The 24250-nt window shown below is 65.9% G+C and overlaps 2 protein-coding genes across 8 annotated transcripts in view; one reads left to right on the plus strand and one right to left on the minus strand.

Annotated features, from left to right (window-relative positions):
- The window catches only part of MED15 (mediator complex subunit 15), a 48549-nt gene extending 32417 nt beyond the window's left edge, over positions 1–16132 (plus strand). For 5 of the 7 annotated variants that reach the window (XM_057745414.1, XM_057745419.1, XM_057745416.1 and 2 more), the window contains 11 exons: positions 4658–4866; positions 5402–5719; positions 6682–6789; positions 11870–12006; positions 12115–12242; positions 12340–12474; positions 12569–12632; positions 13431–13497; positions 13861–14269; positions 14651–14749; positions 15199–16132. In XM_057745414.1, the coding sequence (XP_057601397.1) occupies positions 4658–4866; positions 5402–5719; positions 6682–6789; positions 11870–12006; positions 12115–12242; positions 12340–12474; positions 12569–12632; positions 13431–13497; positions 13861–14269; positions 14651–14749; positions 15199–15335 (1811 nt within the window). In that variant the 3' untranslated portion in view covers positions 15336–16132. The remainder of the gene's footprint in view (positions 1–4657; positions 4867–5401; positions 5720–6681; positions 6790–11869; positions 12007–12114; positions 12243–12339; positions 12475–12568; positions 12633–13430; positions 13498–13860; positions 14270–14650; positions 14750–15198) is intronic. The other 2 variants (XM_057745418.1, XM_057745421.1) reach the window with 1 other exon arrangement.
- Positions 16133–16790: 658 nt separating this feature from the next.
- LOC130858414 (coiled-coil domain-containing protein 74A-like) lies at positions 16791–23667 on the minus strand. Its single transcript, XM_057744808.1, has 10 exons — positions 23469–23667; positions 22929–23049; positions 20748–21193; positions 20431–20475; positions 19495–19551; positions 18420–18564; positions 17484–17673; positions 17332–17411; positions 17179–17253; positions 16791–17100 (listed from the first exon to the last, which is right to left on the minus strand). The coding sequence occupies exons 1-10, from the start codon at positions 23665–23667 to the stop codon at positions 16962–16964; spliced, it is 1497 nt and encodes a 498-aa protein (XP_057600791.1). The 3' UTR covers positions 16791–16961.
- Between the last annotated feature and the right edge of the window lie 583 nt (positions 23668–24250).

Below are 24250 nucleotides of genomic sequence, written 5' to 3' on the forward strand. Positions count from 1 at the left end.
AGGGCCCTCCTGATGGACTTTTGTGCTCGTAGACGTTTATCCAGGACTGTTAAGTGTTTCAGGACTTTCTGCCCCTTATATAACTTTTTATTTTTGAAATAGTTTGAGTCACAGGAAGTTGCAGAATAGCACAGAGTTCCCACGTGCCCTTCCCCCAGCTTCCCCAACGATAACCTCCTAGAACGTCACCAAAACTGCAGCAGTGCTGTCCACTCAGGGAGACTTGATTCACATGTGACCCGTCTTCACGTGCTCTCTTGCGCGTGCGTGGTGCTGTGAGGTCTTATCACGTGTGGAACAGAGTCAGCACGCGGAAACATCACCACCCGCGGGCCGTCCTGGTGCCACCTGACGGTCACCCTCCCTGCAGCCCAGAGCCTGGCAGCCCCTCAGCTGTCCTCTGCCCCGGGGGTTGTGTCGTTGTGCAGTTCCAGCGGTGGGATTGTGCAGCATTTGACTTTGTGAGACTGGCTTTTTTCACACGGCACGATACCCTTGGGAGCCTCCGTGTCGGGTCGGTAATTCCTTCCTGTTCGCTGCCGAGTGATGCTCCCTGGACTGGCTGGGCCGCGGTTCGCGTCCCCGCTCACCCTGGAAGGCCACGTGGGTTGGTTCGGTTTGGGCTGTTACACGGAAGCGGCTGTGCGTGCTGGTGTGCGGGTCGTGGTGTTCCCGTGTGTCCTGTCTCGCGTTCCTCCCCGGAGCCCTGTGAGGAGGGCAGCCGCGGCCGCGGGCACCCCGTCCTTTGTCGGGCTCCCTGTGTCAGAGGCCACCTTAGGCCCACCCGGCCCTGCGTGGGCACCTCTGCCCCCAGCCACCCCTCCTCCCTGAGCCTCGTGTCTCCCCCGTCCCGACGTCTCTGCGCCTGACGCTCGGCGGGTTGCTCGGTGCTTCGTCTCGAGCTCCCGCGTCCCCTCTTGTCAGCGCACCCGGCTCCCAGGCGCGCACACGGGCAGCGCGGCTTTCAGAAGGGTGCTCCGCCTGCCTTTCGCATTACACTCTGCTGCGCTGGTTGAATTTCTTCTTATCACAAACTTAGATTTTATAACAAAAAGTAGTTTTAAGCTCTGTGAGTTTAGAAGGTCGTGCAGTCTCACGGCTGAGCCTGTCAGTCCAGCGGCGAAGCTTCGGTGGGCTGCCTCTTCCCTCCCGGGGCCGACCTGGGCCCGCATCCTGTCTTCAGCTCCCGGGGGGCCTGGGCTCCTGTGCGGCACAGGGGAAGCTGGAGCGCGCTCTGCCCCCGCGTCCCGCTGCCGCCTCTGCGGAGGCCCTGCCTCCCCGCCTGTGGCCTCCGGTGGCTGGTCTGCCTGCAGCGGGTGGAGTGCCGGTGGGCGCTCGCTCCCCGTCTGACAGCTGCTGCACACGCCGCAGCGTGAGGAGGGCCGCTTCGGGCCTTCGTTCCACGCCCCCGAGCGTAGGTCGCGGGGCAGAGGGCTCGAAGGGCGGCCCGCGGCGCGTCTCCGGGGGGCCTGGGTTCGTCCCAGGAAACACACACACTGGCTGGGGCTGGGGCTGAGGCGCTGAGGTGAAGGCTGCTTTTAGACTCTGTTTTTGTTCCTCGATGGGGTTTGTATCGTGAGTGTAGCACCAGCTCCCGAAAGAAGCCGTGTTTCTGGCTGTTGGAAAAACTGGGTGCTGAGGAGCCCGCCCTCCCGCCCACCCTCCCGCGCGCCCTCTGCGTTTGCAGTGCTGGGCTGGCAGGAGGCGGGGGGCGCGCCCTGCGGGGGCGCGGGGGGCAGGCCTGGGGCCCTCCGTCCAGGGCCGTGCCGGGGCCCCGGGGGGTCCCCAGCGCCCCCAGAGCCCGGGGCGGGGCGGGGCGGAGGAGCGCGCGCCCGTGTGGGCCGTGGGAGCCGCGGGGCAGGGGCAGGCGTGAGCACGCAGTCCGCAGGCGCGGAAGGAAGCGGACACGGCTCGGGGAGGCGCAGAACTAGCAGCCCGCCGTGGAGATGCCCAGGAGCGCAGTGGGGGGTCAGGTGCGGCCTTGGGGCGCTCAGGAAGATGAAGGCTGGACTTCCAGATGAGCGCGCGCTGTGATCCTGTGTCGGGAGTGACCGAGCAGGTTTGAACCGTACCTGGAAGAATGCGTGGATACGAGAAGGAGAGTTATTGAAAGAGGAGCGTGTGGATGAGTGAACACAGCAGACGCGGTGAAGGAGGAGCCTGTCAGCTAGAAACTACATGTGGAGACACCGTGGAACGTAGCCGAGAGGAGAGGCCTCAGGAGCAGGAGGGCGAGACGGTGGAGGATGAGGTCCGGACGTCTGACGGGCGTCGGGGGGAAGGGCCGCGTGCAGAGCGTGAAGCACGGGGAGCGAGGGGGCGAGGCCCAGCACAGCCCGCGGACCGCCCGGGTTAAACAAGGCGCCCCCGCCCCGCCTGCTGTGAAGCAGCGGGACACCAGAGGCCAGGAGGCTGTCGGAAGCAGGTGTTTCTGCCAGGGAGGGAGACGCGGACGCCGCAGGCTCGGTGGTGGAGTCAGGGAGGCGGTAGGCGTTTGTCAGAGACCTGAGCACAGCGCTGTCAGCAAAGTCGAGGAGACCTTCACTGGAAGGTTTTCAGGACGTGCTTTTTTTCCCCTTCACCGTTTCCTCTTACCTCTCAGACTGTCCTTCCCAAGATGCCAGGTGTGAATGGGGAGGAAACGTTTTCCGTATAAGGGCGTGAACACACACAAATCTAAGCCAGCCGTCCTCCGCAGTTTTGCCCCTGGGGGGTGTTGGGCTGTCACAGCTGGTGAGGGGGGTGCTGCCAGCAGAGGCTAGAGATGCCACTGAGTGCCCTCTGTGTACAGGACCAGCCCCGCAGCACGGCATTGGCCCAGAGTCGGGGGGGCGAGGTGGGAACCCTTGGTGCGGACGGAAGTCGCCTCTGTACGATAATCCTTGGAGCGCCCCCCACACGTTTCGAGCCCTCGAGTCGGGTGTGGGGGTGCGCGCTATAGCTGGGGAAACTGAGGCACAGGGCAGCGACAGCGCTGGGCTTGAGGCCAGGTGCCTGGGTCCGAGGCTGTACCCCCCGGCCCGTGTTCTGTCCTGCCTCTTAATAGAAGTCTGCAGTGTGGGCAGGAGATAAACAGGGACCGAGCTAGATGGAGGCAGGAAGGGCGTGTATCGAGGGTAGCAGGTCTGTCGTGTGCATCTAAAACCGACTTTAAAAAATGGTTAGAGAGGATTCTAAGGTCCTCATATTTGGGAAAGAGGTTTAAATATGGATAACCTTTATGCTTTGTTAAATTAAATGTGCATGATAAAATTGTAAACGTTGTTGCTAAAGCAATAGAAATAGTTTGTCCATTCCAAATCAATAGGAAAAAATGGAATGAGATGGAAACAAACAAAAATCCAAACAACATACAAAATTCAACCCGACCCCCCAACAAAACAGAGTTCAGAAGAAGGAGGGGGCGTGGAATGCCAGTTACATACTTCAGTAAAACTGAAAAAAACAAAAACTAAAGGAGGAAGAGAAACTTAAAAAGACAGATACACATACAAATAAGTTGGAAACTGTAAGTCATCGCAGTAAATGTGAAGGGATAGGCTCTCCTGCTGAGACTGAATGGAAATGAAAGGCAAGGGTGCAGCCCTTCAGTCCGTGCAGGAGACACACCTGAAGAGAAGGCGCCCAAAGACTTGCACGTGAAGGTGCCGCGGGCAGTGTCCCCTCCAGGGGTTGACAGTTAACCAGGCAAAAAGAATGCACGTAGGGGAGAGTGGAAGGGTGCAGTGAGCGTGTCGTCTAAGCCTGTGGGTGGGGCGTGTGCTCACAGGGGTCCTGCGTGGCTGTCGTCCACACCCCGGCGCTTTTCAGAGCTGGTGCTGGAGGAGGGCGCCAGTCCTGCTGCGTGGTTTACCCAGCGTTTAACAGCGGCAGAGGCATTCGGGAAGGAGGCTGCCTGGGTGGCTGCTGAGGGGCTGTGCCGGGTCTCGACCGCGATGGCGGCTGCGTCTCGCCAGTGAGGGGTCGTGTGGAGTTCACGCTCCCCGCTCCCCGCTCGGGCGCACAGGCACACCCTTGCGGTTGTGTTACGATGTTGTGATTTTACAAAGTGCTGCCATCGGGGAAAGCTGGGCTGTGCGTGCCGTGTCTCTGTGCCCCTCCGCCTCCTCTTCGCCGAGAGACCGTCCACGTGCCGCGCCCGCCCGCCGGAAGGGCAGTGGGCAGCGCGCCCACGGCGCCAGTTTCAAAACACGGTTATCGCCTGGAAAGAGGCCGCATCACTGAACATCTCGTGAATGATTATTGTATTTTTTTTTAATGTTTTGGCCATGCCGCGTGGCCGGTGGGATCTTAGTTCCCCGACCAGGGATGGCACCCGCACCCCCTGCCGTGGAAGCGCGGTGTCTTAACCGCCGGACCGCCAGGGACGTCCCCGAGTGATTGTTTATGTCAGCATCATTTATAACCGCCAAAGAGTGGGAACAACCCAGGTGTCCACCGGCCGACGGACGGCTCACACGAGACGGGGGGGAATCCGTGCCGTGGGGTGGCACTCAGCCACGGGCGGGCGGGGAGCACGCGGGTGAGCTTGCAGAGGCGGGCGGAGGGCAGGGAGCGGGGCCGGGGCGCGGGGCCGGGCCCCTGTCCCTGTGGCCCGTGCGCTTCGCCCCCGCCCCCACCCACGGCCCCTGGCGAGCGCCCGCCCGTCTGTCCGCAGCCCAGCTGCAGCTCCAGCAGGTGGCGCTGCAGCAGCAGCAGTTCCAGGCGCAGCAGCAGGCGGCGCTGCAGCAGCAGCAGCAGCAGTTCCAGGCGCAGCAGAGCGCCATGCAGCAGCAGTTCCAGGCCGCCGTGCAGCAGCAGCAGCAGCTCCAGCAGCAGCAGCAGCAGCAGCACCTGATCAAGCTGCACCACCAGAACCAGCAGCAGGTCCTGGGCGCCCGGGCGGAGCGGGCCCGCCGTGGGCCGGGGGCTCCCGTGGGCGTGCGTCCTCCGGGGGCACGCAGGCCTCCTCCCTGTCCCCGAGGGTTCTGGTGTCTGGCCGCGGCCCGCGGACCGGGAAATCTCCTCTCTCGCGTGGTCTGCGGTCAGCGTCCTGACGGGCGAAGCCTCGTGCGTCGGGCCTGTTCGGGGTTGAGGGAGGGACGCCCCGAGGGGCCCCCTGCTCTTTCCGCCCCGTCCTGAGACGGGTCCTGGGACCCCTGTAGGGACCAGACGGGCGTCCCCGGAGAGGCTCCCGAGGTCTGCGGCCAGCCACGTGTCGCCCAGCTCCTCCGGGGCCGTGCCCACGTGTGACCCCTCACCCAGCCCCCCAGACCCTTCCCTGGACCCTGCGTTTCTCCCCTCAGGCCCGGGTGGCCAGGGCGCAGGCGCACGCCGGGTGCCCGCGGGTCCCTCGGCCCCGGGGCCGGGCTGGGGGTCTCCCCGGCCGGCGAGGTGACGCGTGCTGCTTGCTCCGCCCCAGATGCAGCAGCAGCAGCAGCAGCAGCTCCAGCGGATGGCGCAGCTGCAGCTCCAGCAGCAGCAGCAACAGCAGCAGCAGCAGGCTCTGCAGGCCCAGCCCCCGATGCCGCAGCCGCAGCCCCCGCCCGCACAGGCCCTGCCCCCGCAGCTGCAGCAGCTGCACCACCCGCCACACCACCAGCCCCCGCCGCAGCCCCCGCCGCCCGTGGCCCAGAACCCACCGCCGCAGCTCCCGCCGCAGACGCAGACGCAGCCGTTGGGGTCGCAGGCCCCGGCCCTGCCCGCGCAGATGCTGTACCCGCAGCCGCAGCTGAAGCTCGTGAGTACCCGGGTGTGCGCGGCCGCGGCCGCTCCCCTGGCATCCCCTGTGCCGTCGGTGGCACGTCCTCTTCCTCTGGCACGGGACCTGGCTGGCCCCGGTCCCCGCCGGCCCCCACGTCCAGCTCGGCAAGGACGCGTGTTCCTCAGCTGCCGTGTCCCGTGTGCGGCGCCCCTGCTGCCGGGTGGCTGCTTGGGGGGTGGCCTCAGGCGCTGCAGGATTGTGGGTGATCGGATGGACGACAGCACCCGTGTTCACCCTGTTGGCTGGGGTGCGCCGCCACTGCCGACCACATGCACTTCTGAGCAGAGAGCACGACTGTATCTTTGAGGGGGTGTTCACGTAGAGGAATGTCACTTCCAGTCGTACGCGTCTGTGTAACAGCGGAGCTGGTCAGAGACGTTCACACAGAAGACAAGACGTCTCACTGAGTCAGGGGAGCTGTGTTAGATGTGTTCTCAACTCACCTCCTTGGCTCCGTGGCCTCTTCTCTCTGCCGTTCCCTGGGTGTAGTGGGGACGGGGGCCACGCCCGAACCGAGTGGCCGCTGAGTCGGAGGCCCCTCAGGTGCAGGCGGGGGGCTGGGGAGGTCCGTGAGGACGGTCGCGCCCGTCACCTGGGAGCCGGCTGGCCCTGGTTTCCTTTGAGGAGTCAGGGCTCTGAGTGGGACTTGCCACGGGCGCGGGTGGGGATGACTGTGGGGCAGCGTCCCATCGGGGCAGACGTCTCTCCAGCGTTGGGGAGGCGGGGCTCGTCTGTTTCGCCTTGGAGCCAGGCTGGTGGGGACACGTCTGCTGAGCCAGGGGACGGGGGGCGGCTGGTCGCGGGACGTCATCCAGGAAGGTGGCGGCGAGCCCGGCCCCTTCTCGGAGAGCTGGGCGACTCCGGCTCCCACAGACGGACGCGGGGGGTCTCTGCCCTCTGCCCCGGTGGTCCCAGGTCCCTACTCCCTTCCTCCTCAGGTCCGGGCCCCGATGGTGGTGCAGCAGCCACAGGTGCAGCCCCAGGTGCCGCCGCAGACAGCAGTGCCGACGGCGCAGGCCTCCCAGGTCGTGGGTCCCGGAGTCCAGGTGAGGGCCCAGAGCCGAGGCGCTGGAGGCACCGGCCGGTGTCTGTCCCCGGCGCTGCGGCGAGGGTGCTGGTTGGATCGGGGCCTGTCCCTGGGGTCCTCGGGTGGCAGCCCCGCCCAGCCGTGTCTGGTCCCCCGGCCGTGCAGGGAACGTGCCGTTCGCGCCTCCCCCGATGCCCCGCGTCTTCCCTCCTCCCTTCTTCTCCGGGGGTGCGCTGGAGAGGAGGGCCTGGCAGTCTCTTCCTGCCTCAGCTCTGAGCGGGGCCGGTGGGGACGGCAGTCCTCCAGACGCTGGGAGCAGCACGGGGGTGGCGGCCTCTGGCCCGGACCACCAGCGCAGACTTGTGCCGCGGCCCCTGGCCCTGCCGGCTTCGGAGCTCACCCCCGTGTGACACGTGCGGCCCGGGTCCGCCACGCCCACTTCCTGTGGATCAGACGTCAGCGGGGTGGAGGAGGCCTCCTGGCCTTGCCTGGTGAAGGCCACGGCCTCCTCGTGTCTGGGGTGGGAGGCCGGGCCGCGTGACTTCTCCGTAGAGCCCCCTTGCCCGTGTCTGGCCCCCGGCCGTGGTTCTTCCTGGCTCCGCCCGGCAGCGGCAGCACCGATAGTCTGGCTCAGGAGAGCGCTGGCTTTAGACGGAGCGCACGTGCTGCTTGACGTGGTGAGACCCCAGTGGGCGCCTGGCCACCCGGTGTGCCTGGTGCTGGGCTGCCGTGCTGAGCGGCCCCGCCGGCTCCTGTCCTGCTCACCACCCGCGTCTGCTGAGCTCCCTCCCTGGGGCGCGGGGCTGCGTGGCGAGCACCGCTGGGATGCTGTGTGTTCTCTTGGCATTGACGGGAGGCTCAGAAATGGTCCTGCCTGGTCCCGGCCACGTGGCTGGAGTCCGTGGGAGGCACCGTTGCGGGGACCGGTGGCGTTCGGTCACGGCACCACATCACCAGCCTGTCCACATGTGGTCTCGTGTGAAACACGCCACAGACATCATTTCTGTAGCTGGGGCAGGCTAGCAGCCCTGTGTGACGGTGCTGGTGTCCTCCTCCGCCGCCACCCTGTGTGTCCCAGCCGTGTCCCCGGGCCTTCTTGGGCTCTGTGCTCTCGGGGTCCCGTGGGAGCGTGGTCAGTCGGGACGGTGGCGGCATCGAGTGACCACTCAGCCGGCGGAAGGCTCTGCCCTCGCAGCTTCCGTCCTGCAGCAGAACCTCCCTCCCTCTTCAGCCGAGTTCTTGGTGTTGGGAGCGAGCAGCCAGAGGAGAGCGGCCGTCTCCCCGGGTCCCGGCCCAGCGGCTGGCTTGTTTGCAGGCTTCTCGCTCGCCTGGGGAGGCAGACTCCCTGCAGCTTCCTGGGCGCCCGTCGCCCTCCTGCAGTGGCCGGGCAGGTGCGCTCCGTGCCCCACGCCAAGCCCAGCACGGCGCTTCCCTTCCTGGCGGCCACCCCGCCTTTGCTTCTGCTGGAGGTCCCAGTCCAGCCAGCGTGGGGCTTGGCCGTGGGCTCGGTCACCTCAAGGATGACCTTGATTTGCAACCTCCTGTCCCCGCGTGGGGTGTGGAGGGCGGCCGGCCGGCACATGAGGCGGATGTGGGCTCCTCTCTGCAGGTGGGGCGGGGCACACCACTTCTCCCTGCAGGTGGGAGGGGTGTCCACCCTGAGTGAGAGACCAGCCTCAGGCGGAGTAGGGGCCAGGCCTCTCCCTGCCTGCCGGCCACACTGCGGTTCCCAGGGCTGGTGCAGGGCGTGCGCGGGGCACTCGTGCGGGTCCCTGGGGGCTGGTTGGCTGCCTCGCTGTGCGGTTCTAGCAGCAGTGGGGTCCCCAGGGTGCGAGGAGGGAGACCCCTGTGAATCTGCATTCACAGCCTTTTTTAAAAAAATTAACTTATCGGCTGTGTTGGGTCTTCGTTGCTGCGCGCGGGCTTTCTCTAGTTGCGGGGAGCGGGGGCTGCTCTTCGTTGCGGTGCGCGGGCTCCTCATTGCGGTGGCCTCTCTCGTTGTGGCCCACGGGCTCTAGAGCGCAGGCTCGGTAGTTGTGGTGCACGGGCTTCGTTGCTCCGCGGCACGTGGAATCTTCGCGGACCAGGGCTCGTGCATTGGCAGGCGGATTCTTAAACCCCTGCCCCGTCAGGAAGCCCCACAGCCTTTCTTTGCAACCTTGGTGGCTGCAGGAGGGGGAGATCGAGGGGAGTATGACATAAGCAAGGGGAGCGTTTCAAGCGGGGGTGCCCTGATTCTCTAGGATTGTGTGTATGGCTTCTTTCCTTTTCACGTCACAGTAGAAGTAAGAGGTTCTCCTGTAATCAGTCCCTCGGTCAGTGTCGCCTCACGTGGCTGTGCTGTTCCTCTCGTGCACGTGTCCTGCTGCCGTCTTGTTCTCAGACCCTGAGGCGACGTCGGTGTTTCGCTGTTAGCGGTGGTGCGTGGGGGTCCTGGGCCGTTCCCGACACGTCCCAGGGTGACTCTCAGGGGCACGTGGAGGCCCTCGCTCAATGACAGACAGGCTAGAGCCCCCACGCGGGGCCCACGTGTTTGATCTCAGGATGGGGCAGGCAGCGTCGTAACGTGTGCAGGAGGTGTTGGGTGAGGCCTGGTCTCCCGGGTCTGCCCTCAGCGCAGGGGGTGGGGTCGTCCGCTCCGCAGGGCCGGGCCTGACAGGCAGCAGGGCTCGCAGTTCCGGCTGGAATTTGGGATTCGGGAGTTTCAGAAAAATCAGTGGACCCTGCTCTGTGTGCCTGGCTCCGACATGAGCTTGTGTAGGTGAGAGAGGTGCCCCGTCACCGCGGGGGGGGGGGAATAGGACGCAGCCCCAGAGCTGCACCCAGGACGGCAGGTGGGAACCAGGACGGGGTGCAGCTCCGCCCCCCAGCGGCCCCCGTGCTCTGGTCGCCCCGCTTCCTGTTCGTGCTCACGTTGCGCACCCCGCTCCCTGACGTGCACGTGGGGCGCTGTGTGGAACGGGCTGAGCGCACCCCCCACCGGGCCCTCTCCTGTGGCCGCAGCCTGCAGGCGCACAGGGCCCGTCGGGGCCGGGGTGTGTCGGGATCCTGTAGACGTCCGCGGGTCTCGTCAGGGTCTGTGGTCAAGAGTAAACCACCTTTCCCTCTCGAGAGTTCTGTGACCAGAAGACCTGTCCGCAGAGACCGGAGTCAAGCTTTCTGTTCCTGGTGACTTTGTTTCTCCTGGAAGACGTGGTGCCTCTCTCCCTCCCGTGACTGCTTCGTGCCTCTCTTGCACTGTTGAGCTGTCCTGGGCTTGTGGCTGGGACCCCCGCGTGCAGGGCGGCACCGGCCAGCCGTGGCCTCTGGGTGCCGCTGGCCTCGCCCCGGGGGCGGGCAGGGGACCCCCACGCAACACGTGCTGCACCCCCCGGCGCCTGGTGGGGTGGGTGGTGGGCTCCTGGGGCAGCACTCGCGTTTTGGCAGACACGGGACGGCTTCCTGGCCCGCAGCCCGCAACGTCCTTGTGCTGGTGCGGCCGCGGGAACGCCCAGCCCCAGCTCTGTGCCCGCAGCAGTGGCCAGGCTCATGCTGGCACCTGCGTGCCACCCCTTGGTGAGGGTGGCACGTGGGTGTGATGCCAGAGGTCTCCCCGCAGGCCTTCCTCCTGCTTCAGAGCCCTGTCCCTGGGGCACCTCGCCATGCGGACTGCGTGGCCGTCGGCACCGCCCTGTCCTCACGGACCAGCTCAGCCTCCTGGGGTAGATGCTCTGTTTCCCCGGGATCAGCCCATCTCTTTTCGGAACCTGGCGGGTAGTTTTCATGTAGTTGTTTTGTTTTTTTTTTTAATTTATTGACTCATTTATTGGCTGTGCTGGGTCTTCGTTGCTGCGCGCGGGCTGCTCTTCATTGTGGTGCCTTCTCGTGAAGCAAAGGCTCTACACGCACCGCGGGCTCAGTCGTTGTGGCGCACGGGCTTCGTTGCTCCGCGGCATGTGGGATCTTCTCGGACCAGGGATTGAACCCGTGTCCCCTGCATTGGCAGGCAGATTTAACCACTGCACCACCAGGGAAGCCCTTTCATTTATTTTCATCTTCACGGTTGTGAGCGCACGCAGGCCCTGCTGCAGCGCCGTGTCCAGCCTCGGTGTGCGGAGCGCCGGGGGCAGGCCAGAGTGTGTCTGCAGAAGTGGACAGGCTGGGATTGGAGAGCGGGACGTACGCTGGGCTCCAGGAAGCCGGCCCCAGGGGTTCCTGGGGGTGCGGGAAGCTCTGAGGGAAGCTGGCAGGGCCTTGGTGGGGAGGGTCCCTGTGTGGCAAGGGGCCAGGCCTCTGTGCACCATCCGGAGGCTCTGGGCGAGGCCGCTGGGCACAGGGCTGGTGGGTAGCCGCCCCCGCGCCATCCTCACTGCCGGAACCAGCATCTCCTGCCTCTCGGGTGGGGAGTGGTTATTTCCACACACCCTCCTTCCTCCCTCACAGGGACGAACATGGCCTTGTCCCAGGGATGGCAGTGGGGCGGGTACCCCCCTGTACCCACGCTGACACAGGGAGCAGGGTGAGCCGGCCTGCAGAGGAGGAGCCTGGCGCCGAGCCACGCCCCCCCCCAGTGGGTGTGCTGGTCCTGCGGGGGCAGCTCCAGGCCAGGTGTGCCGGCCAGGCCGTCCCCGGTGGGACCAGAGCAAGATGCGGTCCCCCCGCCCTGCAGCGGGGCTTGACTTCGGTGCTGTCAGCGCTGAGGCTACCTGTGGCCCGAGGGGCCTCGTGGAGGTTTGCAGGACGGTCCCACCTGTCACAGAGCACGGTCCCCACTGGCCTCCCCCGCCCACAGGCTCCCATGCTCAGGAGGCAGGGACCTGGGGGTGTCCTGTCCCAGCCCAGATGCCCCCGCCAGGAGCAGAGGGCCACCTGGCCCCGCCCTTCTGCGAGCACCTTGGTCGCCGTGTGTGTGTGTGTGTGTGTGTGTGTGTGTGTGTGTGTGTGTGCGCGCGCGCGTGCGCACGCCCTCGGGTGGGGGTGCCTGCCCCTGTTGTGTCTCAGAGCTGGGGCATCCGAGGGAGACCAGGGTGTGCCGCGAGGCCGTGAGGGAGAAGGGGTTTGTGAGTGGGGGGCAGGGGAGGCGCGGGCCGGGTGAGCAGGCGGCGCCCCTGCCCCTGCAGGTCAGCCAGAGCGGCCTCCCCATGCTGTCGTCGCCGTCGCCGGGCCAGCAAGTGCAGACCCCGCAGTCGATGCCCCCGCCCCCCCAGCCGTCCCCGCAGCCCGGCCCGCCCAGCTCGCAGCCCAACTCCAACGTCAGGTAGGCCCGGCCAGCGCCCCTCCCCGCGGGCGCGCCCGCCCCGGCTCACAGCCCCGCGCGCCCCGCGCAGCCCCGGGCCCGGCTCACAGCCCCCTGTCCCGCGTGCAGCTCCGGCCCCGCGCCGTCGCCTGGCGGCTTCCTGCCCAGCCCCTCGCCGCAGCCCTCTCAGAGCCCGGTGACAGCGCGCACCCCGCAGAACTTCAGCGTCCCCTCCCCAGGACCCCTGAACACCCCCGGTAAGTCGGGCCGGGGGCGGGCACAGCCGGGGCCCGGCGCGGGGGCGGCTGGCGGGCCGGGCCGCGCCGCGCTGCGCTCACCGGGCCTGCCCCGCAGTGAACCCCAGCTCCGTGATGAGCCCCGCGGGCTCCAGCCAGGCCGAGGAGCAGCAGTACCTGGAGAAGCTGAAGCAGCTCTCCAAGTACATCGAGCCCCTGCGCCGCATGATAAACAAGATCGACAAGAACGAAGGTGGGGCCGCGGGGGCGGGGTGGGGCGGGGCGGGGCGGGGCCCGCGGACACCCGGGCCCCCGGGCCCTGCTCTGAGGGTCCTCTTCTGCCCCAGACAGAAAAAAGGACCTGAGTAAGATGAAGAGCCTTCTGGACATTCTGACAGACCCTTCCAAGCGGTGAGCTTTGATCCCAGGCCCGTTGTGGGGAGGGTGGCCCTGCGCCCACAGCACACAGGGTCCCCGGGGGCCTGGCCGGCTCACCCCACGGCCCTCCCAGCCCTGCCTCGCTGGGCCGGACGGGCCCCCGTCTCGCCTTCAGCCCTGCCCCGGACTCGCCCGTGGCCTGGGGCGGAGACTGTGCTGCAGTCACCCTATCTGCAAAAGGGGCAGCTGAGCGCTCATGCGCTGGCCGCTGGAGGGGACCGGACGGCGTCCGAGAGGCGCTCAGAAGGCGGGGGACACACCCTCCCGTCCTTCTCCGCGCCCGCTGGTCACGGGGCTGCTCAGCGCCGGGGCTCGGCCTGCACGTGGATGGGCCTTGGGGTTCCTGCCCTCTCCCCAGACCTTGGCTCAGGCCGGGCTGCCCTTCCGGACGTCCTCCTTGTCCTGGCCGTGTGGGCAGAGTGCTGGGCACTGAGGCGTGGGCCTCTTGGCGGTGGGCAGCCCTGCCGTCCTCACTGGGGACACGGGGGTGGGGGCCTGGCCTGCGTCCTTCCCTTGACCCATCACGCGTGTGCCTTGTTCTGCCCCCAGGCTCAGCAGCTCTGGGCACGCAGCCACCTTGCCTTAGACTCTGGATCTGGGAACGGCAGAAGCGCTGGCTTGGGGTCCTGGGGAGGGTTCCGGTGGCCCAGGCCTCAGGGCTCGCTCCGTCCAGAGGAGGCCAGGTGGCCCGTGGTTGGGATGAGAACGTTGCGAGCCGCTGGCTCCCCCGTCTTCCCACGTGGAGGGTCAGCCGCGTCTCCTCCCCCGTAGGTGCCCCCTGAAGACGCTGCAGAAGTGTGAGATCGCCCTGGAGAAACTCAAGAACGACATGGCGGTGGTGAGTGGGGTGTGCAGCCCGGTCTCGGGCATCTCTGGGGAGGCCAGGGCTCACCCCACGGTGACTCGGAACCATGAGTTGGGAGGAGCCTGCAGTCAGAGGTGGGCCGGGGCCGTGCCGCTCAGCCTGGGGACCCTGCCCAGGAGTCCCGGGGCGGGGCTTCCGTGTGGCCGGGGGAGAGCGCGGGCGAGGTCGGCCTCTGGCTGCGGGCCCGCGGTGTGGGGGCTCCACGCCCAGGGCCAGCCCGGGGAGCAGAGTTGTGCGGGGTGAGCCGCCGCTGTCTGGGGGGGGCGGGGAGCCGGAGGGCCTGAGGTCTGGAAGGCCTGCCCAGGAGGGCCTGCTGACCTCGCGGTCCTGTGCCAGCCCACGCCCCCGCCGCCCCCGGTGCCGCCCACCAAGCAGCAGTACCTGTGCCAGCCGCTCCTGGATGCCGTGCTGGCCAACATCCGCTCCCCCGTCTTCAACCACTCCCTGTACCGCACGTTCGTGCCGGCCGTGACGGCCATCCACGGCCCCCCCGTCACGTGCGTACCGCCCAGGGCTCAGCGGGCGGCGGGGCCCGGGCCGGGGCCTGGCCGGGGTGGTCAGCACGCGGCCTCTTCCAGGGCCCCGGCGGTGTGCGCCCGGAAGCGTAGGTTTGAAGAGGACGACCGGCAGACCATCCCCAACGTGCTGCAGGGGGAGGTGGCCCGGTTGGATCCTAAGTTCCTGGTGAACTTGGACCCTTCTCACTGCAGCAACAACGGCACCGTCCACCTGATATGCAAGCTAGGTGAGTGCCGGGGGCGGAGCTGGCGTGCGCGAGAGTCCTGACCTGCCGCCCCAGGCTCTGCCGCTGCCCAGACCACCTGCTCGTCCCCCGCCCTCTCGGGGCCTGCCCGCTGTCCTCCCTGGTCCCCGCGCGCTCCCGGCCCCGGCCGTGTACTGGGGGCTGGGCCCTGAGCCCGCCCTCTCGCCTCTCCCACACGTGCAGGGAAGCCCCTCCCTCCTGTCCAGCTGCGACCCTGCTCCCTGAGGCCCTGGGGAGACGGGGAGGCCCCGGAGTCGGGGGCCTCGGCCCTGCGGCAACCTCCCCAGAGCTGGAGGGCGCTGCGGGGGAGCAGGGCCGTGAGGGGGGCAGGCCGGGTGACGGGCCAGGCCTCGTGTGCCGCAGATGACAAGGACCTCCCGAGCGTGCCACCGCTGGAGCTCAGCGTGCCTGCGGACTACCCCGCCCAGAGCCCGCTGTGGATCGACCGGCAGTGGCAGTACGGTGGGTGACCGAGGGGACGGGCCCCACCCTGCTCAGGTGGCCTCCTGCCTCTCCTCCGTGGTGGGTGGGACCAGGTTGCCTCGCAGTCCCACGGAGAGAGGAGGGTCTCTGTCCCCATGGTGTCCCTGCAGCTCCGGGGCGGAGCGGGGAACAGGCCCAGCGGCCCCTGTGGGCCCCTTCAGGGCTGACCTGGGGCCCAGATGGGAGCTTGGGCTCATGGGGACCCACCCGGGTGACAAGCCCAGAGAGAGCCCGTTGACGGGAGACAGTCCCCCTGAGGCTCAGGGCTGGCGTGCAGAGGCCCGGGACAGGGCCCCGAGGCGGTCCCTGCGGGAGGGCCCCGGGCCCCAGACCGTTCCCTTCCAGCCCTCCGCTGGCGTGCGGGCTGGGAGCGGCGGGCCAGGGCCCCAGCGGAGAGTGCCGCGCTCACGCCCGCCGCTCTGCTGCAGACGCTAACCCCTTCCTGCAGTCGGTGCGCCGGTGCATGACCTCCCGGCTGCTGCAGCTGCCCGACAAGCACTCGGTCACGGCCCTGCTCAACACCTGGGCCCAGAGCATCCACCAGGCCTGCCTCTCGGCTGCCTAGCCGCCACCGCCGCGTCACTGGCCGCCCGCGCTCCAGGCCCGTGGGGCAGCCGGCAGCCTCACGGGGCCCCATGTCGGACATTTCTAGATGCTGGCTTCCGTAGAGAGCCTGGGCTTAGGTTAGCTTTCCTGCTTTTCTCTTCTGCCTTGGGGACCCACCAAACATTTCTTGCACTTGGACAGGACTGGGACAGGCGGCTGGCTGCTTCCTCCAGGAGCCGGACACGCCCCCGGCCCTGCACTCCTCGGGTTGCTGTCCCCGTAGCCTTTGCAGGGCCCGTGTCCTTCCTTGGGAACGCAGGGTCCTGTGTGAGCCTCTCGCGTGCGCGCCAGGAAACCTTGCTACCGTTTCCACAGGGGAACCTGCAGGACCTAGGAAATCCTTCACACATGCAGGGTTCCTTGATCACGGTTCTGGGTTCCGGTCGTGGCACCGTTGACATTGGGGCCCGTGGCAGGGGCGCTGGCTGCAGCTCGACGGGGGGGGGTCGGCCTGTGGCTGCGGGGCCCCGGCCAGCACCTGGGCCGCATACCTCATGACCCTTCCCCTCCTAGTCCTGGAGCTGCTCGGCACCGGGGCCCCTGGGGCAGGGGCTCCGGGCCCGCGGGTCAGGCACCCAGGCCCACTCAGGTCAGGATGCCGTCCTCGGGACCCAGGGCCTCGAGAGCCCTCCAGGGGCTGAGGGCTCCTGACGGGGTGCCGGCCAGCCGGCCCTCCGGCTGCAAGAGGCTCCCCCTTTTGTATGTGCATTACCGTGTCTTCTGTGGTTCTTATAATAAATTTATTATTCCTGTGTTTGTCATGAATTTGTCACTGTGTCCCGTCCCACCCCCCACCCTCCCCCTGCTGCCGCGAGTCAGGGGCCCTTGGTCCCGTGTGGGGCACTCTTGGAGCTGAGGCAGGCCCCCACCTCGAAGATGCCCAGACGTGCCTCGTCCTGGGTCACCCCCAGGTTCCCTGCTCCCCAGAGCAGGAAGTAGCAGGGATCAGCGCTCAGGACGTGGCCCATGGGGCCGGGAGGACTGTCCTGCCAGGCGAGGGTCTGTGTTGACGCTGCCGTTCTGGCAATTGAGGGGGTGGCGTGAGGCCATCGCAGGGCGGGGACCTGGACAGGACCTCCTCCCGTGGCCGTGGCCCTGGCCCTCCATGGAGGAAGGCGGGCCGGGGGGGCTGCTCGCCAGCGGTGGTTGTGGGTGGACGCAGGACAGTGCCTTGCCCACGTGCTGGGGAGACAGCCCCCTGCGCGCCGGGAGGAGCGTGCAGGCCGTGCCGGAGCTTGTTTTCTTCCAGGGCAGCCGCCAGGCCCTGGCAAGCAGGGTGAGCGCCCGCGGCAGGGAGCAGAGCTCGGGGCGCTCTGGGCAGCGGGGCCTGATGGCCAGTGAGGGACAAGACGCACGACCGGGAGACGCGAGCTTTATTTCCAGTCTCCGACAGGTAGGCTCGTGCTTACGTCGCAGCGCAGGTACGTGCAGGAGAGCAAAATACCGAGCGGGAGAACACACCGCTCCCGCCGCGGCCACGTGCTTTATCGGCCCTGGGTCTGCGGATCTGGAAGGTAGCTTGGCTCACGTGGATGAGGATGCTCGGGAAGTGCTGCCTAGAGGGTGAGCGGTCGGGGCCTGGCTCTCAGGGCACGGAGCGGTGCAGCCGCTGGCTCTGCACCGCCTGCAGCCGCCGCTGCCGCTCGGCCAGGTTGCTCCTGAGGCTCTGCTTCAGCGCGGGCAGCACGGCCCGCTCCGCCGCGGGCGCCGGGCTCAGCACCAGGCTGGGGACGGAGCGGGGTCACGGCAGGCGTCCTCCCCAGGCCCGGAGGCCGCCCACCTCCTGTGCCACTAGGACTCACCATTTCTTAGAAACGCCCTTGGTGGTGACCTTGGGGAGCTGCGTGGGCCCTGGGAGCAGGGGCGCCTCCTGGTCCCTGGGGAAGGAAGAGTCCGCCGTGAGCCCCTGACGGGCAGGCCCTGCTGAGACCTGGCGGGCCGTGCGGGGCACTTACTTGGGAGAACTGGGCCCGGCCTCCTCGGGGGCAGCCCTGGGCCTCTGGCTCCTTTCCAGGAGGGCCTTGAGGTGCTGCAGCTGGAAGGCAGGGAGAGGAGGCGTGGCGGACGGGGCTGCGGGGGCCCGGGGCGCCCCGCGGCCGGGCCTCACCTCTTGGGCCTGCAGGAGGTTGGCGTTCCACAGCTGGCGGATGAGCACTTCGCACTGCTGGAGCGTGGTGGGCCTGTGCGGCGGCGGGGGCAGGTTGGTCGAGGGGGGCGCCCCCGGCACCTGTTTGCTCCTGTGCGGGCTGCCGGCCGCCGCGGGGGCCGCTGGAAGAGAGCTGTCCACTTTGTCGTCTCTGAAACAGTTGTTAGAGCGGCCCAGAGGCGGCCTGCTGGGCGTGGGCTCTCACACCCCTCTCGGGCCAGCACCGGCTCCAGCGCGAGGAAGCGGGGCGTCTCCACGGCCTGGCTCCCTTCTGCTGACCAGGGTGCGCCAGGCACCAGGTGGGGGGGGGTGGTCTTCGGGCCGGCCGTGACCTGGGCCTGTCCCTCCCTCTCCCCTCAGGGTACACTGAGGAGTCGGGTGTGGTTTGAGCTCCTGTCTGCCCTCGGCCCCGACCCCCAGCCTGGGCAGCCGGTGGAGGAGACCTAAAGACTGCAGAGGACAGGCGCCTGGACTGCTGGTGGCACTGCCCAGGGGACAATAGCGTCCCTTCTTCTGGTGCAAAGTCCAGGCTCACTGCTTCCCAGGGAGTCCCAGGAACGCGGGTGTCACCGGGGGCCGGCCCTGCGCCTTGCAGAGGCCAGCACAGCTGCCAGGGCAGAGCCCACACCTGACTCAGGGTTCTCTTGGTGAAAAGCAAGCTAACGTGGAGGCCAAGATACTTTGTTCTTTGAGAGAATGCTTGAGGGGCCGCTGCCAGCCCCACGTGCGGCCTCAGGTCAGTGCAGGGACCCGCCAGGACCCCCCCACGTGGGTGAGCCTGGCTTTCACGAGCTTGCTTCCTGCCAGCGACCTGCCTGGGAGGGCAGAGCAGTGGGCTGGTTCCGGGCGGGAGCCTGCTGAACCCACCCCTGCCCCGCGGGCCACGGGGAGCCTTACTTGGGCAGCCCCTGCGCTCCCAGGGCTCTGTCCACCCTGCTGCCGTGAAGCAGGGCAGCAGCCAACGGCCTCTCCTCCAGGTCCGCCTTCGAGTCTTGCTTCTTAGAGGAGATGGCCTGGCGCCTGGCCTTGCCTTGAGAGTTGGCTGCGGGTCAGACCCAGACGGGGCCAGTCACCGAGCGTCGGCTGGCCGAGTGCACCCAGGGGGCCGCGCCCCTGCATCCGTTTCCTCCTTGTAAAGGGGAGATGTTAACGGCCTCCCTCCGCCGGCTGCTGGGAGGCACAGACGCGGGAGTGGGGTGAAGCCCAGGGGTGCCTGTGTGTTCCAAAGCGGCCAGAGTGGTGGAGGCAGCTCCCCGAGCAGGTGCAGCAGGGAGAGCCCCGCACCCCCCGCGGGGTGGTCTCGCGGGCCCCGGTAAAGGCCAGGCTGGGGTCAGCTGCCGCTGCTCTCTGGCTCTGGACCCCATTTCGGGCAAAATGACACGGAAGGGGAGGACTGGGCCCAGCCTGCTCAGGTCTGCTCTCCCGGGACGAGCCCCTTGCCGCCTGGGGCCTCAGAGACAGAGTAGGGAAGGGAGGCTCTCGACACCCCTCACTCAGCAAAGAGGCCAAAACCCAGGCTCTGTAGGCAGGGCCAGCCTCTCCGCGTCCTGCCTGCGCTGGGGACGTGGGGAGCAGGACCGGAGACCCCTCGGGGCTCGTCTGTCACGCGCTCTGCCTGACTCTGCCCCGCACTGACCGACTGGCCTCAGTAGCCAGGCCTGTCCTGCTTTTGTGGCTTGGACTCAGGCCTCCCTCCAGCTGGCCCAGTGACCGGTCCCCTGGTCTCAGCTCCCTCCTGGAGATTTCAGCTCACAGGGCACCTGGGGACCCTCGTTGGTCCCCTCAGCTACCCCTTACCCCCAAGTCCATGGGGCCTGGCAGAGGCACCCCCCCCCCGGGTCTGCCCCCAGAGGACCACTGTGGGCTTTTAGCATTCGGCTCAGCACCCCGCTCGCCGTTTTAGGCCCAGGGCCCCCCGAGGTCTGCACCTGCTCTTCCCCAACCCTGAGCACAGAGGTACTGGCGTGCTCACCCGAAACTGTCGTATTGGAGATGGACTTGGACTGAAAGCTGGAACTGGAGATGCTGCCTGTGAGGGCCACACAGTGTCACCACAAGGTGGCGGCAGCGAGGCGCCCACCCCTGCAGGTCCCAGGGCCTCTGCACGCTGCCACCTGTGCCCGCCTGCAGGCGCCAGACCCCACCAGGGCCAGAGGGAGCGAAGGCCACGGGGCTGGGGACAGACGCACCAGCGGGCCCTGAGTGGGAGCACGCCCTCTTCCGAGGTCCCTTGGGGGACCCCGGCACGACGCGCCCACGTCAGCCCTCGCGCTGTGCCGCCCCGCCAGACCAGGGCCCCCACCGCCCCATCCTCTGCTTGTCTCCCAGGAAGAGGGCCTGGGCACACCCCAGACAGGCGTGCCAGGCGGGCACCACTCACCACACAGACTACCTCCCGATGTCAGACCTGGCCCCAAAAGTAAGAGGGGAGGGGAGCCCAAGACTCGCCCTGGGCTTCCCCGGGCTGGGCTTGGGGACAGGCAAGGTGAGGGGCCCCAGGTGAGGACCTGCCCCCGTGGTCGCTGTGCCTCGACGGGGAGGACCCTGGAAGGACTGCGCCCAGAGCTTCCTGCCCCAAAGCCCAAGGGACCTGGGAGGCTGCAGGTAGCAGTCCCAGTGAAAGAGCCCACCAGGAGAGTGAGGCCGGGGGCGGGGGGTGCTGGGGGGGGGGCCTGGGAACCCCCAGCTGCTCTGTCCACTGCCCGGGCTGCCCAGACCTCAGGCTCTGGGGTCCCCAGGGGTGGCAGCTGCGGTGCTCGGGTGCATGAGGTCACGCAGACCATGACCGGGAGCGGTCTGTCTGTCCGGGCCCCCTCCCCACTGGGATGGCTGGCGGGGGCACAGGCAGTCCGGGGGGCCGCTTTTGAGGGCAGTAGCTCCCCATCAGGCACCTGTGGGCCCGTCTCACCTTTCTTCTGTGGCTCCTGCTTCATGATGAGCCTGTAGTGGAGATCTGAAAGCAAGCGCAGGCTCTGAGGGAAGCGTGGGGCGCCCCCGCCCGCTGCTCCCTGCCGGGCCCTCGGGACGGGGCTGCCAGAGGCCCCGTGTGAGGGCCCCCCAGCCCATCCATCCCCCCGGGGCGTGTGCGGGGCCTGGGCTGCGGGGGAACGGGCGGGCCAGGACGCCCGGGTGTCGGGGAGCCTCGCGGGGCCCCGGCCTGGGTGTGCGCCGAGGGCGGCACGCGTGCGGCGGGGGTGCGGGGGGCAGGCCGGCCCGCGCCCTCACCCTTGTTCTCCCGCTTCAGGCGCTCCACCTCCTCGTGGAGCTGCAGCAGCGTCTCCGAGTGCTGCCGCTGCAGGAACTGCAGGCTCTTCTCCAGCTCCAGCGCCCGCCTCTGCGCCTCGCCCAGCCCCGGCCCCGCGCCGGCGTGCGGGGGCACCGCGGGCGGGTGCGGGCGCGCGCGCCACGCGCCCCGGGGGCCCGAGACCCCCGCGCTGGGGGGCCGCTGCCCGGCCGCCACCCCCGCCGTGCTCACGCCGCCGCCGCTGCCCGCCAGCTCTGCGGCCCTGCTGCCGCCACTGCGCACCGCGTCGCCGTGGAAACGGGCTGCGGCGGGGCGGGGCGGGGCGGGGCTCGGGCGCTCGCGGGCGGGGCGTCCGGGGCGGGGCTTGGTGTGCGGCGGGCACGTGGGGGCGGGGCTGAGGCGGGGCGGGGCCTGCTGATGGGCCGGGCTGAAAGGGGTGTCGTCCTCAGACTTGAACCGCGGAGAATCGGCCCCCTTCGCAGGTCTCACTGTTTAGTTTTGGGGGATTTTTTGTGTGTTTTTTTTAAAGAAATGTATGTATGTTTGTGTGTTTTTTTAGCTGCATTGGGTCTTCATTGCTGTGCACAGGCTTTCGCTAGTTGTGGCAAGCAGGGGGTTCTCATTGCAGTGGCTTCTCTTGTTCCAGAGCACGGGCTCTAGGTGCACAGGCTGCAGTCGTTGTGGCTCTCAAGGCTCAGTGGTTGTGGCGCACAGGCTTCGTTGCTCCACGGCACGTGGGATCTTCCCGGACCAGGGCTCGAACCCGTGTCCCCTGAGTTGGCAGGCGGATTCTTAACCACTGTGCCATAGGGAAGTCCCTTAATATTTCATTTTGTTCTATGGTTGTGGGTTTTTGTTTTTCGTTTTTTTAGTGCTTATTTATTAATTTGGTTGTGCTGGGTCATAGTTGCGGCACACTGGCTCCTTCGTTGCAGCAAGCAAACTCTTAGTTGTGGCATGCAAGTGAGATCATCAAACCCAGGCACCTGCAATTGGGAGCTCGGAGTCTTAACCACGGCGCCACCAGGGAAGTCCCAGGATGACATAGATGATACGATTTTGATTCAAAAATCAAAAGGCAGAATTTCCACTTCCAATAATCACAGAAGCCTCATGCTTTGTGAAATGTGGACAAAGTACATCAAACAGCTGTCTGAAGGCGCTGGAGAAGAACAAAAAGCAGGCAGAAACTGGTGGAAGGCAGCTCTTAAAAGCGAATTGTTTTCTCCTGAGGGCTTCTGATCAGCCAGACAGGAACAGGAAGCCACAGTCTCACCGGCTGGAGAGGGTGAAGAATGCAAACTGAGGGGTGCTGGGAAGTTTGGGTGATAACCCCCCTTCACGTCCGTGGCTGGCCTGAAATGCGCACGTGGGGCTAAGATTCCCAAGGTCCCAGAGCAAGACGGAGCTGGAGGCCAAAGTAGCCAACTCCAGGAGAGACCGAGTTCGGAAACTGACAGAGAAGCTTGGTTAACGCCTCAGTTTTCCATTTAAACCCCAGAAGGGCCACAGCTCAAGACTAAAGACTGTGTTCTAGAAATAAGGGTTTGCACTAAGACTAAAGAAAAAATCAAAATACATTTACTTGCCCTAATAAAATTTAAAGCCCAGTCTCCACAAGTCCGTGGCGATCTTCCAGTAATTCAACTGCCTAAAGAACAAAATTCAACACTTTGGAGAATGATAACAGAACCCAGAGTCTCAATGACACGTCACCCACAAGGTCTGAATTACACGAGTAAACACCAGACGTGCAGAGAAACAGGCAAATGCAATGGAGTCAAGAGGAGAATTTCAGATTCAGTCGACAGAACAGATTCACAGATACTTCTACGTAATAGAATTAACAGAAAAGTGCTTTAAAATAATTACGTTAAAAATCTGCAGGAAAAGATGGCTATGGTGATGGAAACCACGGAGAATTTTAGAAACAATTGGGAAAGAATATATATATTTTAAAAAGGAAATCCTAGAACTACAGCCATGTCTGGACTTCTGGTTTCCTGGTCCAGACGCAAGGAACTTGGACGTCATCGTTCCCACCAACACAGAAGGAGCTGAAAATCACGAACTCGTCTTAGATCCATCAGAGCATCGAGGTCACAGGGCAAACTGCAGCCCCCGAAACTGGAGAGACAGGTTGGTACCAAGAACCACAGTACCAGAGGCTGCACGGGACCCAGTCCCGGAGCGGGAAATCCGGCTCCGTGTGGACAAGTTGGAGAGTTAAAAACTTCACGGGGGTGTCCAATCTTAAGGGGCCCCGAGTCGTCCTGTCAGGTTCTTCCAGAGAAGAATGGGCACAGGTGGGCCAAGGGCACCCGGTCAGGCTTCCAGGCATCGACCCATCGGCCGGGACAGACGTACCTCCTTCTCCGGTAGACAGGATTCACAAATATGGGTAAATCCAAGTCCGCCCCACCCGCCGTCTTGAGCGAGGCATGGACATGACCTGAGCCTCCTCCGTGTTTACATACCGACACTCACACACTTAGGGGCGGGCTCACTTGTCTGCTGTGGCTTTGAGCTGGTTTTGTGTCACGGGATCATGGCCGACATATTGCTTTGCAACTTGGTTTATGTTTTAACAGCAGGCCTTAGGGAACATTCCAGGCAGTTCATGAGTTCCCGCCTTTGTTTTTTTATTGCTACACAGGGTTCTCTGGGCTCTTCCTACTTCTGCTCTCCTGGGCCATTCTAACCCTCCTGGGCAAAGTCAAGGACAGGCTGGCTGTTCCGGTGGCAGTAAGGCTGGGTGTGTGCCAGCCAGGCGGAGGCTCCTGCTGCCACGTCAGGGGTCAGCACCGTGAGATGAGCTTCGATCCGCGGGGAGAAAACGTTTTCACAGGGCCAACCAAGGAAGCGGACTTTCCTTCGATTTATTGTCCTGTTGACTCTCATGGGGACTATTTTTAGAACTGGAGTTACCAGCTGATTTTTTTGGGGCGGGGGGGTCCTTTGTTGCTGCGTGCAGGCTTTTCTCTGGTTACGGTGAGTGGGGGCTACTCTTCATTGCGGTGCGCAGGCTTCTCATTGCAGTGGCTTCTCTCGCTGTGGAGCACGGGCTCTAGGCACACGGGCTTCAGTAGTTGCAGTGCGTGGGCTCAATAGTTGTGGCTCGCGGGCTCTAGAGTGCAGGCTCCGTAGTTGTAGTGCACGGGCTTCGTTGCTCTGCAGCATGTGGGATCTTCCTGGACCAGGGATCGAACCCGTGTCCCCTGCATTGGCGGGCAGATTCTCAACCACTGCGCCACCAGGGAAGCCCGCCTGCTGATTTAAGTAAATGAATGTCAAATGGGAAACGATCAGTATCGTTTCAGCTGCGGCTGAGGGCTGAGGGCTGCAACGTGGAGGCAGGCTGCTTTCTTGTCCCCCACTCCCTTGCAGTCACATAAGAGCCTAGAGTCCTGTGCGTTATGTTGTTTCATCCTTGAAATAAGCTGGTCAAGGCGAGTGTTATTACATATTCAGGGTACTGAACAGG

This window comes from Hippopotamus amphibius, chromosome 8, assembly GCF_030028045.1.
Source record: "Hippopotamus amphibius kiboko isolate mHipAmp2 chromosome 8, mHipAmp2.hap2, whole genome shotgun sequence".
Classification (NCBI taxonomy): domain Eukaryota; kingdom Metazoa; phylum Chordata; class Mammalia; order Artiodactyla; family Hippopotamidae; genus Hippopotamus; species Hippopotamus amphibius.